General features: G+C 45.3%; 1 protein-coding gene across 1 annotated transcript in view; it reads right to left on the bottom strand.

The window, feature by feature from the left end:
- mei1 (meiotic double-stranded break formation protein 1) overlaps positions 1–14,878 on the bottom strand; it is a gene marked incomplete at both ends in the record, with an annotated part of 53,298 nt that overhangs the window by 15,364 nt on the left and 23,056 nt on the right. Inside the window, 12 exons of the mRNA XM_079282482.1 lie at positions 152–283; positions 1,440–1,546; positions 1,818–1,899; positions 5,281–5,465; positions 6,650–6,734; positions 6,986–7,164; positions 7,932–8,042; positions 8,991–9,107; positions 11,795–11,984; positions 12,211–12,321; positions 13,079–13,255; positions 13,806–13,956. Of these exons, the coding sequence (XP_079138608.1) occupies positions 152–283; positions 1,440–1,546; positions 1,818–1,899; positions 5,281–5,465; positions 6,650–6,734; positions 6,986–7,164; positions 7,932–8,042; positions 8,991–9,107; positions 11,795–11,984; positions 12,211–12,321; positions 13,079–13,255; positions 13,806–13,956 (1,627 nt within the window). The remainder of the gene's footprint in view (positions 1–151; positions 284–1,439; positions 1,547–1,817; positions 1,900–5,280; positions 5,466–6,649; positions 6,735–6,985; positions 7,165–7,931; positions 8,043–8,990; positions 9,108–11,794; positions 11,985–12,210; positions 12,322–13,078; positions 13,256–13,805; positions 13,957–14,878) is intronic.

Consider the following 14,878-nt stretch of genomic DNA (forward strand, 5'->3'; position numbering starts at 1 on the left):
GTTTGAACTTGATGTATTTTCTAATTTATTTATTCAAAGAATGTAGATATTTATGCGTAACGGGACGATAAACGTCTATCGCTGTGAGTGTGTCCATCACGTGTTCTGCGTGTGTGTGTGCGTGTGTCAGCATGCGTGTGTGTGTGTGTACCTGTGAGAGGAGCAGCCTCAGGGCCTGATCCGCTTCCTCACCGAGCACCTTCCGCCCCCTCCTCTCCACCGCCTCCATCACCTGCAGCAGGTCAGTCTCCCACAGCACTGAAGTACTGCCGTGCTGCAGGAGCTGCAGAGGACACGAGCGCCGCGTCAAGAGTGCACGATGGTGCAGATATGTAGTCATTAACATACTGTACATGGGAGGATTACAGTGAGGGGAGTGAGGAAAGTAAAACAGTAGAAGAGGAGCGTAGAAATAAAGAGGAAAGCATAAAGAATCAAGGTGACAATGAACATGCTTTTCTTTTGAAGTGATGGGATATTGTGGACTATGAAGAGGTCAAGTAACCATTCGTTAAGTCCCGCCCTTGAATGCAGACTGGCCAATCATAGCGCAGCATTGGAGATTTTTGGGGGGAATTGGAGCTCGTCGTGGTTAAATGTGCTACAGTGATACTCGTTACCTGGAGATTTTGGAAGGATATGTAAGTTATGTTATGTTTCTACATAAAACAACCTGTGTATTTTAGTCCATCATTAGATAGCGTCAGCACGTCTATGCTACGCTGGCTACTGTAGGTAAACTGGTGATGTGGTGATCTGTAGCTCTAGCTGCTGTCTTACATTTTAACCTGTTTTCTCTGCGGACTCAGTTTGACATCCTGGATTAATCCACATATTCTCGACCCGTCTGTCTGCTTCACTCTGAAAAAGCTTCTTGCATTTCTTTTGAAAATGTGATAATATGCATTCAGGGAGTGCAGTTAGTGACAGTGTGGGCTCCACGGTAGCTTGATGGGAGTTGCAGTGGGGGGCGGGGTTTAGCAAAATTGAATCTGCTATCATTTGTTTTGTGTGAAAGGTGCAGAGACCCGACATCAATCCTCAAATATTTGTTTCTCAAATAAGCATGTCACGAAAACTTTTGTTGGACGATGTATCGTCCCAGAAATGATTGCTGCTCATTTGGATGTGACGGGTTACAGCTGATCAATAGTTCCTCCCCTGATTTTATTGAATAAAAATAAAATGTTAAGAGCCTCAGTTCACAACACAAAATATGGTAATCCACACTGTCAGCCTCCATAACTCTGTACTATATTCACTCTCACTACTCATGCGATCCAAACACCACTTTTATGTTTTCATTACCTTCATTAACTTGTTATGATGTTAATGTCAAATATGTATTACTGCTCAGAACCATGCCCAATAAATTATACTTGATTTGAGTTGTGTGTGTGTGTGTGTGTGTGTGTGTGTGTGTGAGAGAAACCTCTCACTATAGTGATGAGGCTGAGAGTGGCAGGGTGCAGACGGGAGCTCTCTCCTGAGCTGAGCAGGCAGCAGACGACGAATCGACTCCACGGCTGACACACCACGTACTTCTCTAACACGCAGAAAACACACCAAGGGGGAGAGAGAGAGAAAGTGACAAGTTAGGATTGTCGAACTCAGATCTAATTCGTTGGTACATTTACTGAAAACAGTTTATGGTTGATGACATACAGCAGGCGTGTAAAAAACAAAAGAAACGTGCTGTGCTACAGTGCTGAAGACAGAGATAACATGAGATAGAATAATACCTGAGAATACTAGCACACATACACATCAGCTTTCATCTCTCTCCCACACGCCCTCTCTCCCTCCCTGTCTGGTACCTGCAGTGGGACTCTTCCTCTGGAGGAAGCCCAGCAGGGAGCTCAGACAGTTGACTGAGGCTCTCAGCAACAGCTCGTGCTTCTGAGGAGAGAAGGAGAGGCTGGTAGGTGGAAACATGAGAGAGGAGCAGAGTACACAGTAAAAAAAAAGAGGAGAAGGAAAGAACATCTTCGTTGGAGGAATGTTATGTGGACACATTGGACACAAACACGCGTGCTGTTACGAGTTGCACCCAGAAACAGAAGGGAGAGCAAGGGAACACCGGAGAGAGCGACCGAGTGAGGCTTTAATAATGCATGTCTCTCCCACAGTGAGCACTATGTAGTGTCCAAAAATACTGAAGTAGGCCAAGGCGGATATGTAGGCGACGGCGGAGAGGAGACAGGAGAGGAAAGGAGGGGATGAGAGAGCGAAGGCGGTGAAGGTAGTATAGGTGAGAGGGCAGGCGAGGAGAGAGACAGTAGAGGAGAGGAGCCGCAGTGTTTCCTACTGCTGCCAAACCAGAGCATCAAGAGGAAACAGAGGAGGGAGGAGGGACGTGTTGCTCCCTATCAGCAGTCGAACAGCAGACTACAGAGCACTGAACCGTAGAGCGGAAGCTCCGTTCACCACTAAAGTCTTTTACACAGAGAAGAAACGCCACTGATGTGGAACCAGAGGCTGGCAGGCTGCAACACAGGCACTGGATAGGAAAAGAAATACATGCCACATAATTACCCCTCAGCTACCATATTTCATCCACCTCATCTGAAGATTGTCACACTCGCAAATATAAATATCTCTTCTTGCCAGTGTGCACGTTGGCGTCTGTGTTTACTCGTCGTGATCGACGCCTTGCTAATTAACTTTAGAGCTGGTATCTGCATTGTGACAAATTTATGAAGTCATTATTATAACCATATGGTGCAGTGTTGGCCGGTGCACCGGAGGAGCCGAGTTTCAACAACACGGTTGCAGTTTGCATGCAAATGAGCGTCAGAATGAGCCCAGCGGTGTTGCACTTCATTAGTGGGAGCCATTTGCAGGTTATTTGATTACGCATTGGGATACATCGCAGGCTTCCACACCGCCTCCCTCCACAACTCGGGACACCTCTCCTCCGGTTCAGACATCGCTTTGATGACCTCTCACCTCCCGCGCCGATGGTTTTAACACATTTGTGTTTCAATGACCCGCCACTGCGATATTGTGGCAAAACAAATCATTTAGCTCTAGATCACAGCTATCTTGATGATTATCTGTTGAGTCAAACTTGTCAATCTAAACTCTAAATGACTGAACACTGGTGTAAAGGTACAGCCTCCACTCACAGATTTTTTTAAGTGCTCATCCTCGTCAGTCAAAAGGACCAGCACTCTTAGGATAGAGCTCTAAACAAATACATTATGACAGTGTTAGACATCAGTGTGTAGGAATACTTCATCTCCAACACAACAGTCAAACCTACAACACCGTCTCGATGTTGATATCGAGGTATTCGGTCAAACGTGTCTTAATATTTGATTTTCTCCGTGAGCTTTGTTCACGATGCATCTTCCTGCCGTTCTATGGACAAAGTAAAAAATGCATCAGCACCATTGGTACTGGAGCTGCTCACAAGTCCTGCAAGCCTCGTGATTCATTGATTCCCAATCTGTTGGATCCAGTCATACAGGAACAGTGCATCCTTTATTGTGCGACTGTTGAGACTCGGCCGTTAAGCGACGCCCGTAAAGGCAGCGGTCAATACACTTGATCGTGTGATAGAGCCTTCGAGCGCTTCATCTTCATGTGCAGTATAGTGCCTCGGTGTCTTGTGATGCTGGAGCTTTGATCGTAACGAATTACCAGGTTGAGACAACTGTGGTATCGAAGCTCCGCGTGTCAAGTATCAACATGTGTTCTCGTTCTGTGCACAGCTCTGACAAAAGGCTCTGCCTGCTGCCTTATTCTGTGCACCGGATGACTGATATTTTGGACTATTTCGGTTCTCGCTGAGCCGGCTGCCACACAGGAGAAGTAGCGCTTCACCTGTTTATTGTCAAACGACTGCTGGCGAGACCCCAGTCAGCCTCTCATAAACAACCAGAGTCAATACAGCGGCTACATGTAATAACTTTGAGGGATTGCGCTGGAGATGTGTGCCATTCCATTATGCTAACCACTAAATCAATGGGAATCTCACCTTCTGAGCAGGCTCAATGTCACGCTGTTAAGATCTCACAGACTACCTCGATGTTGTCTCTGCTGCAGAATGAAAGGTGGAGTGGCAGTAAAGCGAGAGGCATCAGCGTCTAAGCCCCACTGCTGTTATGAATATCTGTACGAGGACAGATTTGCACACTGATTGTTTTTAATTCGTTCAATCAACATCTCTCTACATAATAATCCAGACAGCATTAGAGTCATGAGTGTGTAGCTCTGCTCCCCGATGTCTACCTGCGGGTCAGCACCTCATTAGAATAACTCTACATTCTTCATTCTGTACCTCTGTCCATCAAACCACCATTACGTTGATGCTCGAACAGGACAAAGAAGTAAATGCTGTGAACAACAACACATCTGGTCGCACTGCACCGTGCTTTATTACCACGCTGAGTTTCCCGTCGGTGTTCTCCGCTCTTGCTGCCTCCGCCAACGAGAAATATGAGACATGAAATGTTGCGATGGCATCCCGAGAGCACTCAAATGCGTCTCTTAATGAAAAATCCATATTGCCCTTAAGATGATTCAACTGAGCTATCTGTACCGACATGTGTTTGAGTGTGTAGCTGTATGTACTGTAATTTAGCTGTTAGGGTTCATATCCTGTTCATTCTCAGGTTCATATTTCTGTTTTCCTTTCGCTCCATTTATGCTATGCTACTTTATACCTCACTACATTTTGGAAGACAATATTGTACCTTTTACTCCACTACATTCATTTTGCAATATAATAATAATACTAACATAATTTAAAATGATATGAAACAGGCCATTCTGCAGAATGAATACTTTTAGGTATTTCTTTTCTTTATGTACTTAAAGTTTATATTGATGCTAATACTTGAAGGATCTTTATTTGTAACAGAGTATTTCTACACTGTATCAATACTTTTACTTTTTCACTTTGACTTCGGTAAAAGATGTGAGTACTTCTTCCATTACTGCAAAATGTTTGCTGAATTTTGGTCTTTTGTCTTGCAGTGAGCATTTTTTCATGCATCACTTTAAGTTTTGTAACTTTGACGATATTTAACATGCTAATCCAAAATTATAACACGATACAAATGAGAGAAAAATCACAAAAAAGTAGATATATCCCCTTTAATGGAGAGTCTCTCCTGTCTCCAATAACCCATTTTGCCCTAAATCTCTTTCTCAGTTTCCCTTTCTCACCTACGGTGTGCTCGCACGTACCTACACAAACACACACGCACACACCAACACAAAGATCAATACCCCCAAGCACATTTAAGTTGTTAAAGTCTAAAGTAGTTCAACCTGCAAAAGAAGTCCGCTGAGAGCAGTCGAGAGGCACCGGGCTCCTCTGGAGCCGAGCGGGTACAGAGCACCATCTTCGACCCCCAGAGGTCTGGGCCCCACCAGGCCGGGACCCGTCGTCAGACGCACCACTGCTGACGCCAGGTCAGCATCGAGGAGAGCTTGCAGCAACCTCAGGTAGCTGACTGGAGAGAGAGAGAGAGAGAGAGAGAGAGATGGGAAGAAAGGAGGACTGGTAAATGGCTGGAAAACTGAGAGGGAGGAGATGAAATACCCAAACACACAGGAGAGCAAGAGGAAGATGAGAAAAGAGGCCACGAGAGAAACAGGTTCACGGTAGAACCGAAAGGAGTGAGCGAGAAAAAAGATGTTAAAAGCAAGAAGCAGAGGGAATAAAACGAGAGGCAGAGTTAACAGTCAAAAGCCATTTCTTTTGAACCGATACGTGACAGCGAGAGAGGGAGCGTGTGAGGCAGTGGCAGACAGGGTTGGAGGAAGGTCAGAGAGACTGACGGACCAGTGTAGCGATTGAGATAAAGAGAGAGACAAGGCCAGAGTGATTGCTAAAACACAGAGGGCTCCTGACTGAGAGCTGCCAGCCATCTGAATTGCACTCACGCCATGTACACTGAGTTTAGAGCTCTCGCAGGGAGGGAGGACTCAATTAGTGGCAGCAGAAGAGAGGGAGGAGAGACAGAGCACAGAGATAGAGGGAGAGAGGGAGGGATGGTTGGAGGCTGAGTGAGTGAAGAGAGGGAGAAAGGAAGAGAGAGAGAGAGAGAGAGAGGGAGGGAGCCGATACATCACAGCAACCCTGACAGACCACTTATCCAGCTGACAGACACAGGAGCAGCAGGGATGATCTGTCCCCGAGTGCTGCAGTGACATGTGGGCCACTTAATATAATTAAAGTGTGTGAAATTCATGCTGAGGATAAAGCGTTAACAAACAGACACTTTACCTGCGGTGGAGGAGTACGTGGAAACCAATTGGAGGTGAACCTCATTAGTCTACTCTGAAGCTCTCACAGTATACGGACAGTCGCTCAGGGATGAAAACCTCCAACTCTGACCCTAACTCTACTGACCGAGGCGTCTTTAGTGTCTGTAATGGCACTGGACAGTGTAGAAGTGAGCAGCACAACAACTCAGAAAGGATGAAGCTAAGAAGAGATTTAGAGAAAACTGGGAGGACCAAAACAAAATGGGGGGAAAAGAGAAAACGGGGAACCGAGCACAAAATCCCGTCAGTGCTCTCAGGTTACACACACTCGCTTTCAGCATCGCACTGCCATTGCCGATGAACTGTTTTGGTACCTGCTGTCAAGTCTTTTAAAAAGAATCATCAAATAACATTCAGAGTGTGTTACCCAGCAAGAGATTGTCTGTTTTTCTTTTCTGAAAAAGGAGTCGTTGCACAGCTGTGTCCAGACTCCAGCTGATGCTCTTTTGGACCTTAAATGATGGAGGAAAAGAGGGAGAAAGAACAAGAGAGAGAGAAGAATAACAAATTAAAACACATAATTTGCATGTTACAATGTATTAACTCTGCAGTGCCAGCAGAGAGCAGAGAAGAAAGTACATTGTTTTGCCCCAACTGTGATATGTGCAGATCAAATTCAGTGTTTTGTATTCGGTGTTCACATCTGTGTGTTAAGTTGTCCATGGAAGTTGTGATAAGAGCAGAGCTGAGCTGCAGAGTGTACCTGAGCAGAGTGAACGCGCTGCAAGGTAATGAGGGCGGACAGGAGGAGATGGCTGCAGCACAGCAGGGCTGAAGGAGGACAGGCTGATGGAGAGAGGGATGTAGCAGAGGAGGAGGAGGAGGAGGACACCGTCTGCAGCTGGTCCATCAGTCCACTGTTGGAGAGCAGCACGGAGACAGCTGGGGAGGACAAAGCGCTGTGTATCACACTTTGATGGGATTTGCACTTGTACGTCAGTGTGTGTGTGTGAGAGAGCGAGAGCGAGAGAGAGAGCGAGAGAGAGAGATCGAGAGAGAGAGAGAGAGAGAGAGAGAGAGAGAGAGAGAGAGAGAGAATAACAGTTGGTCTGGATGACTGCATGGTGACATGTTGCAGGCAACCACACACGCACACTTTTCTGTGAAACATTACAAATTGAGAAACTTGTCACATTGAAAACACATTCAGGCACAATCACACACACACACACGCACGCACGCACGCACCAACACACACACACACACACACACACACACACACACACACACACACACACACACACACACACACACACACACACACACACACACACACACACACACACACACACACACACACACGACAACACAACCCTGAGCTCTTGTCGTGATCTTCTGCCAATGTGTGAGAAGTCCTCTGACTTTAAGTGTACAAGACAATGTGCAGGACTGGGCCGCATCCTGTGTGCCGTTATGTAATGATGTTCAGCAGCTTTTATGCTTTATTGCTTCCTCTGTGTCTCAATGCTGCATGACGGTCAAGGTCAGCCTCTCGCCTCTGATAAAACACGACAAAAGAAGAGACAAATTGGAACAGGGAGCGAGCCAGAAAGAGGTAGAGGGTGAAGCGGGAGGGAGAGAAAAGGGGAAGGGGGGGGAGTACAAAACTAACGAGGAGATAGAGAGACAAGAAGAATAGTGTGTCTAACCTCTGTCAGTGCAGTGTGCTGGGGACAGACTCAGGCAGCAGTACAGGTAGCTGAGGGCAGGTAGCAGACTCCCCGTGTCGGTCGGCTTCAACCTCCCTGCGATATTACTCACTGGAATACACACACACACACACACACACACACGCACACACACACACATACACACACATACACACACACACACACACACACACACACACACACACACACACACACACACACACACACACACACACACACACATCCAATACTGACGCCTCACTTGGTATTTTATCTGCAGCGCTCTCAAATAGACGAGAGAGACACCGAGACACGATATGACGAGACGTAAAAGAGGCAAACATTTACTGCCTGTCAACGTCACGTCGCCCACCGGTCGGTAAAGACTGAATTAATCTGATCTGCCGGTACATATATGGAAAAGATGAGAAGCTGGAAAATAGAACTACCCACACAAAATGTGAAAACACAAGTCACAGAGGGACGAGGCCGCGTTGACGTCGAGGCACTGAGAAACGCAAATGCGATTCTAATCATAACGCGCTTAAGAGTTACAAATTGCCAGACACGTCTCGTAAATTTCTGAACGGCATTTTCATCTGCAGATCAGCAGCGAGCACTCCCCCGCTGATGAGGATACTAACTCATGAATGAGCGATGCCTCCACTTTAAAAGGAATAAAGGTGAATGCGGAGGGAGGTGAGACAACGGAAACAGGTGTTGAATGGAGACTTATGTCTTAGTGCTGTTACGAGATGTGTCTGTAATGGAGTCTGGAAGTGCCTGTGTGAGTGAGGAACATACTGAAGGGTGTTTAAGTAGTCTGTGTTTACGACTGCAGAGAGCTAAATGCATTGTGTGTGTGTGTGTGTGTGTGTGTGTGTGTGTGTGTTGTCAGTGAGTGTGTGGCAGACAATGTGTGTGTCTGGGCTGTAATGTGGCAAACCTCTTCTGCCTCGAATGCAGGCTGCGTGCCTCACATGTAAACAATGTGTAGCTGTTTGTGTGTGCTAATGGGGAGGGCTGTGTGGGGGGGGGGGGCCTGCCTTTTGACCTCACCGTGATAGAGCAGCTTGAAGTGCACTCCGTCCATCTTGCTGTCGGAGGACGATGAAGGCGGGTCACTGGCCTGCGTCGCACAAAGCAGCTTCAGCACCAGAGGGAATGAGTTCACCGCTAAACAAAAGGGAGGAAGGAACAGAGAACGAGAGTAAGTGCAGATGTGTAGAAGATCACAGAGAGACGGGGACAGATTACATATATATGAAAGTCAAAAATACTGTGAGGGGAAAAAACAAACAAAAAAACAGTGTGTTGGTGTGAGAGAGACGAGGATGAGGGAGTGATGCAGACATCGCTGAGTCTGAAACCTGATGCGCACACAGTAGTTTGCAGTTAAGTCAAAGAAGAGGACGTTAAAACTGACAATGACAGAAGAGAAGCTGGTGGATTCTGAAGTTCTGGTCTACGAACAGGGTGTAGCTGGAGCACACAGTGATCATCAAGAGGAGCCGAGAAGAAGAAGAAGTCAGCACATCTTTCACAGAAATACAACAAAATACCATGCATACTTAAATAACTATATTCCGGGTCTGAATCCAGAATGGGCTGAGTGAGTAAGAAAAAGGAGAGATGGAACGTGAAGAAGGGAGACGAGGTGAAAGGAGACAAAGAGAGGGAGTACTCCAACGAGGAGCCGACTGCAGGAAGATCAGGCACGACTTTCACCACCGTAGTGCGTCACATTAAAATATGTCTCCCCTTGGAATGCCTGCTGCATTAGAGGCTAATATGAAGTATATATTAATGCAAATGAAAGTGGGCTGAACTGGAGGACATGCACGGATAACGGTGTGTATTCCCCTCAGGGCCCGTGATGAGCAGGAGGCAGGCAGAGGCCAACCACAGCAACAGCTCCTGAAGCCCCAGCTGGCAGCCTGGTGCTGCGCCCTTCAGCTGTGCTCATTAACCTGGTCAAGTAGACAAGACGTAGGAACAGCATCTGGTGGGAAACCTCGACCAAAAGCAACAGATATGCACGCGTGGGAATTGTACCCCTTTAAGGAGGGTTCAAACCTGGCCTTATTTGGACAAGACAGATTTGTTCGGGTTTTTTGTTACTTCTTTAGAAGGTTTCATTTTAAAAGTTTCACCCAAATCTCCTTATTAGTTTGTAACAATCAATAACTTTTTAGGGGAACTTGTATTGCGATGACAAGATCATACTGTATTATCATTTTACTAATCTTTTGTCAAATGTATGATTCAGAAGAAACTGTAATTAATTGTAATCTCCTTTTACAACATGAGTTTAGTCTGATGTTTGACGGTAAACATGAATACCGTCTCTTTTATGACACGATCTAACAAATACTGCACATTACTAACAAGACACAATATGTTGCACCCGTCTGATTAAACCAATGTCTTCCAATATTTCCACTTCCCCTGACCAGTTTATAATATCTGAATACTGAAACGTAGGATTAATATCAGCTTGAAACAAAGCCGACACTATTTTCTTCTCATAAGAATAGAAAAGCAGTGTTTAATAGCAACCTCATGCAAACAGATCCAACTAAATCAATAAACTGTACTTCAGGCAGGAGAGTCAACTAGATAAACAAGTCTCTCATTTCCCACCGTCTGTACTGACAAAAGCATGTTCGGAGGATTCGTCTTAACGGAGGATTAATGCTTCTTCCCTTCCAACATTAATCAGAAGCGACAAGTGTTCTGGGACCTGTTTTCCATTTCAATCCAATTTAAAAACAACCACGATCTGAGGGATCAGTTAAACCAGCTCGCCCGGATAAACAGCAGAAAGAAACAACACCGCCACATTGTCTGCCTATAAACGAGCTCTGAACAGTGTCCTTGAGTAAGACGATGAATAGTTATGTTTTAATGTGAACGGAATGAGCCCACCTTTTATTACGTCTTTATTCATTTAGTGTAACTTGAACAGTTGTTAGAGCCATCAGAAAGACAATGCTGGCACGGGGAATGACCCGACGATCATAAGTGGACACAGTGGGAATAATTAAACTCAGTGCTTTCCACTATGTTGCAAAAGAAGACTGTGCCCAATGGATTTATTAATCCATGCAGGTGACTTTATAGATGATTTACTGCCGAGTCTGGAAATTGGTATTTTCATATTATTTGTCGGCTCACTCAGATCAAGTTTGTGGAGTTCAGGATGAATACACATGTATATGATAATTGAAGGATTTAAAAAATGCATTCCAATAATCCTAATTTCAATGTAAAATGTGAAACAGACAAACACAAATTCACATTTCAGCACATTAATTAACAATGTCTACAAATTTGCTTCATGCAATTAACATGTATGCTCTTGGTATGCCATTGACACACGTTTTGCAATTTTCAGTCGGCAGGGTTGGAAATAAAACAGCCAGCAGCCAAATGCTGGTAAAATGTGCAAGTGGCTGCTCGATGTGCTTCACTCACCAGCCAACAACCAACAGTTATCCATTGAGTGGCAGTTACATTTCAGTGGCAATGTCCAAACTCACTGTCATTCATATTCTAGTTATCACCAGAGAGGAGACATGCAGCCAGCACTGCGTCTAGTACAACTATAAAATCTATCAAGCAGCAAAACTTGGCCCCGAATACACATTCGTATATTGTAACACTTCAGTGTATCATTATTCCTGGTATCTTCCATTATGGTGACTCTCATCTCATCTATTTTAATAAACTTGAGCTACGGGACAGTTGCATTAAACTCTGCAAAGGTTTTTTGCCACAATGTATTTGTTCTCTGGGGATGCAACAGGTATTTCTATATTACGTCTAAAAATACATGTATTCTGTGTGTTTATGTCTCTCACCATGTGCAGTGTGTCCCTGTCCAAGCCCGTGGCCCATGTTGTCCACGCTGAGCCTCTGTAAGGCCTGCAGCAGGGCTGGCCTGAGATGTGCACACAAGTCAGCCTCATAGTCTCTTTGACCACGAAGAACAACTTCCAGCACTGACAGAGCTCGTCCTGCCAGGGCGGCCTCCCTGGTGCAAACCATGTTCTGTAGTCAGACAGACAGACAGACAGTCAGACAGACGCTTTAGGACAGACTGATTGAGAATATATATATATTACAGTGTTGTCCTCACACTGTAAAGCGGTACTGAATACAGGTTAAAGACAAAAATGCGTTTTCCACAAACTATGAGACCCGAGTCTTATTACTGCTTCATGGTGCTGCACAGAAGGCAGCGTTTAGAAATATGTTTGGGGTCTCTAGTTCTCACCAGGAGGGTCAACATGACAGATGGCCACTTCTCTATCAGAGTCAGCAGCGCCACAGTTTCCGTGTCTGGCTGCTGATCCTGTTGTTCGTCTGCAGGTTTCTCTCCCTTCGCCTGTACACAGTCAGGAAACACAACCGCCTTTTCATCAATTCTTATTAATCGGAGTTCAAAGGGAATTAAAAACAAAAACACAACATAATGCAACTCCAACAGTTACGCTGTTAAAGTGAAATCAAAGCTTGGATGGGTAACATTGGGAGAAACCAGCGTAAGCATTTCTTATAATTAGCCAACTGAAAAAAACAAACAGCCGAGCGTTGCCAACCTTTTTCCAATGAAAGCAGCTCCAAATGCTGATATATGCGGCGAGAATGTTGCCTAGTTGGCAAACACTGACGGCCCGTCCCTTCAGGCCTCCCATAGATCTCCCAAAATTATCACAATGAACGTAAACAACAAACATGGCTATTGTTACTACTAACAGCTGTAAAGCTAGCAGCTTGTGATAAGACTCTGGTGGCAGGTAGGCAGAGAGAACGATCATTTAATTCTGCCCGTATGGAATTATTGGACAAGCTTATTGCAACCTGCGACAGCCACAGATGCTCCTTTGTTTTCTCTTTTCTTCAGTGCATTTGATTCATTGATCGCTGAATTTCAATAAATATAACAAAAACAAATTCTAGAATACATTACCCACCCTAACTTTAAGTAAAGCGTGTTCAATCAAATGACTACTATAAGTTATTGATGAATACATGTTACCCGAGACAAAGAAAAGAGGCGCACTGAGTCAGTTTCCTGTCACAGATTAGAATCCTTGTGAGTCTGAGATAGAAGGAAACATTTGTCCCCTTACCGTGCTCTGCTCTGCATCTCTGTGCTGAGCTTGCTTGGTCAACCAGAGCTCCAGGACCAGGGCCCCGTATTTCTCTTCTAGCTCTGGATATCGCCAGATGAAGTGGAGCAGTGCAGGGTGGTGCATGTAGAGGGAGGGGAAGCTTTGGCAGGAGGAGAGCGTCTTGCTGATGCAGTTCAAAGAAGCCTTGAGTGGGGTTCGGTAAAGACAGATTCAATAAGCTAAAGCACCGTCTACAGAGCCCTCAGTCGCAGCAGGAAGTCTCCTGTAATCTAGTGCTTATACATGTTGATAGTATATACTATTCAGCAGTGTCCGCCCTAGTGCTGCAGTGTTATGCTGAAGTCTGAACTCAACAAGCAATATAAAAGATTTTATGGATACACGCTAAGGCAATTTACTGTACAAGCCTTAAACAACTCATCACAAAGGATAAAGTTAACAATAAGGTGACTTCCAATAAAACCATGCAACAACCATGTCTGCTACATGTCTGCAACAACCATGTCTGCTCTGTCTGGCATTTACAGCCAGTCTTGAGGACTTCCCTTCATGTTGTTAGGTTGACTCACTGGACAAGTTTTAAATATTCTATTGTAAAAGATACTGAAATGTTCCAGCAGATGTGGACAGTTTACAGTTTAAGCTTTTCTTTAACTGTAGCTTGATGCTGTTTATCTACTGGGCTACTTTTGTTGGTTACAGAGTGTGTTCTGATCGGACTGATCGTCGTTACCCCGTCCAGGTTGGGGCTCTTGTCCTGCGTCACGGCCAGCAGGTAGAGGGCAGAGCGGAGCACGGAGCGAGGCAGAGCACTGCTGCCCTGCGCCTGCACTGAATGCAACAGCCACATCACACTGGAGAACGCCGTCGGGTCTGGGAGGAGTCTGGACCACGCACACATGCACAGTAAAGAAGACATTATTATAAGTATATGTGGCCAAGCGTTTACATTTGAATGTACACAAACACGCAGACACACATATATACGGACACGGTCAGCGTGAGGGTCATCAAGTGGACAAACACGCAAAGTCTGTGTGCAAAGCGGATAAAGTGCTGCAGGGCCGTGTTGATGTCCCACACTTGGTATGTCTCATTCTCACACAGAGACAAACACAGACGGTCAGAATGTATACCAACACACGCACATCCACAGATCCTCTCCCCGAGTGCACACTCAGCCCTCCCGCGCTATGTAAAGCTGTGGACACGGCTCCCATTAATCTAAATGAGACCACACAGTGGTGGGGAGAGGCGTTCATCCAGAGAGAGACAGATTCAACTTTCCAAAGAGGGCGACGACTCTCAGAGCTCATAACATATGTAGATAAGAACACCCGCGGTGGGCCGCTGGAACAGGAAGAGAGCTGCATGCAAAACCTGCTGGTTTCCTGATGTACACTGATACGAGTCTGATGACTCCAGGTGTCGTCGGCTATTTTCATTGTTCAACAACTGTGATGTCGCTCACATGTTGTCTTTTCTGCTCAGCAAAGTGGTGCTTTGTGAAGAAATGTTCTCAAGTTATTTGATTGATGTGTGTATATACAGACTAGCGGTGCAGAGGGTTGAACGGCAGCGCTGCTATGAAGAACAGAGAGGTTCAGTGACATTTTACTCATTATATTGATTCTCGAAGCACACTGAACGATGCTCTACAGCAGTACCAAGCACAGGTGCTTACAATTTATAATACCGAAATGAACAAAGATGCACATTCTAATCGGCAGAATGTTTGCAAAACCAAATGCTAATCTCCTTTTTAAAATCTTGATGAATTATGATTTGAGAAAGTGTTTTCATTGT

The sequence above is a fragment of the Melanostigma gelatinosum genome (assembly GCF_949748355.1).
Source record: "Melanostigma gelatinosum genome assembly, chromosome: 13".
In the NCBI taxonomy this organism is placed as follows: domain Eukaryota; kingdom Metazoa; phylum Chordata; class Actinopteri; order Perciformes; family Zoarcidae; genus Melanostigma; species Melanostigma gelatinosum.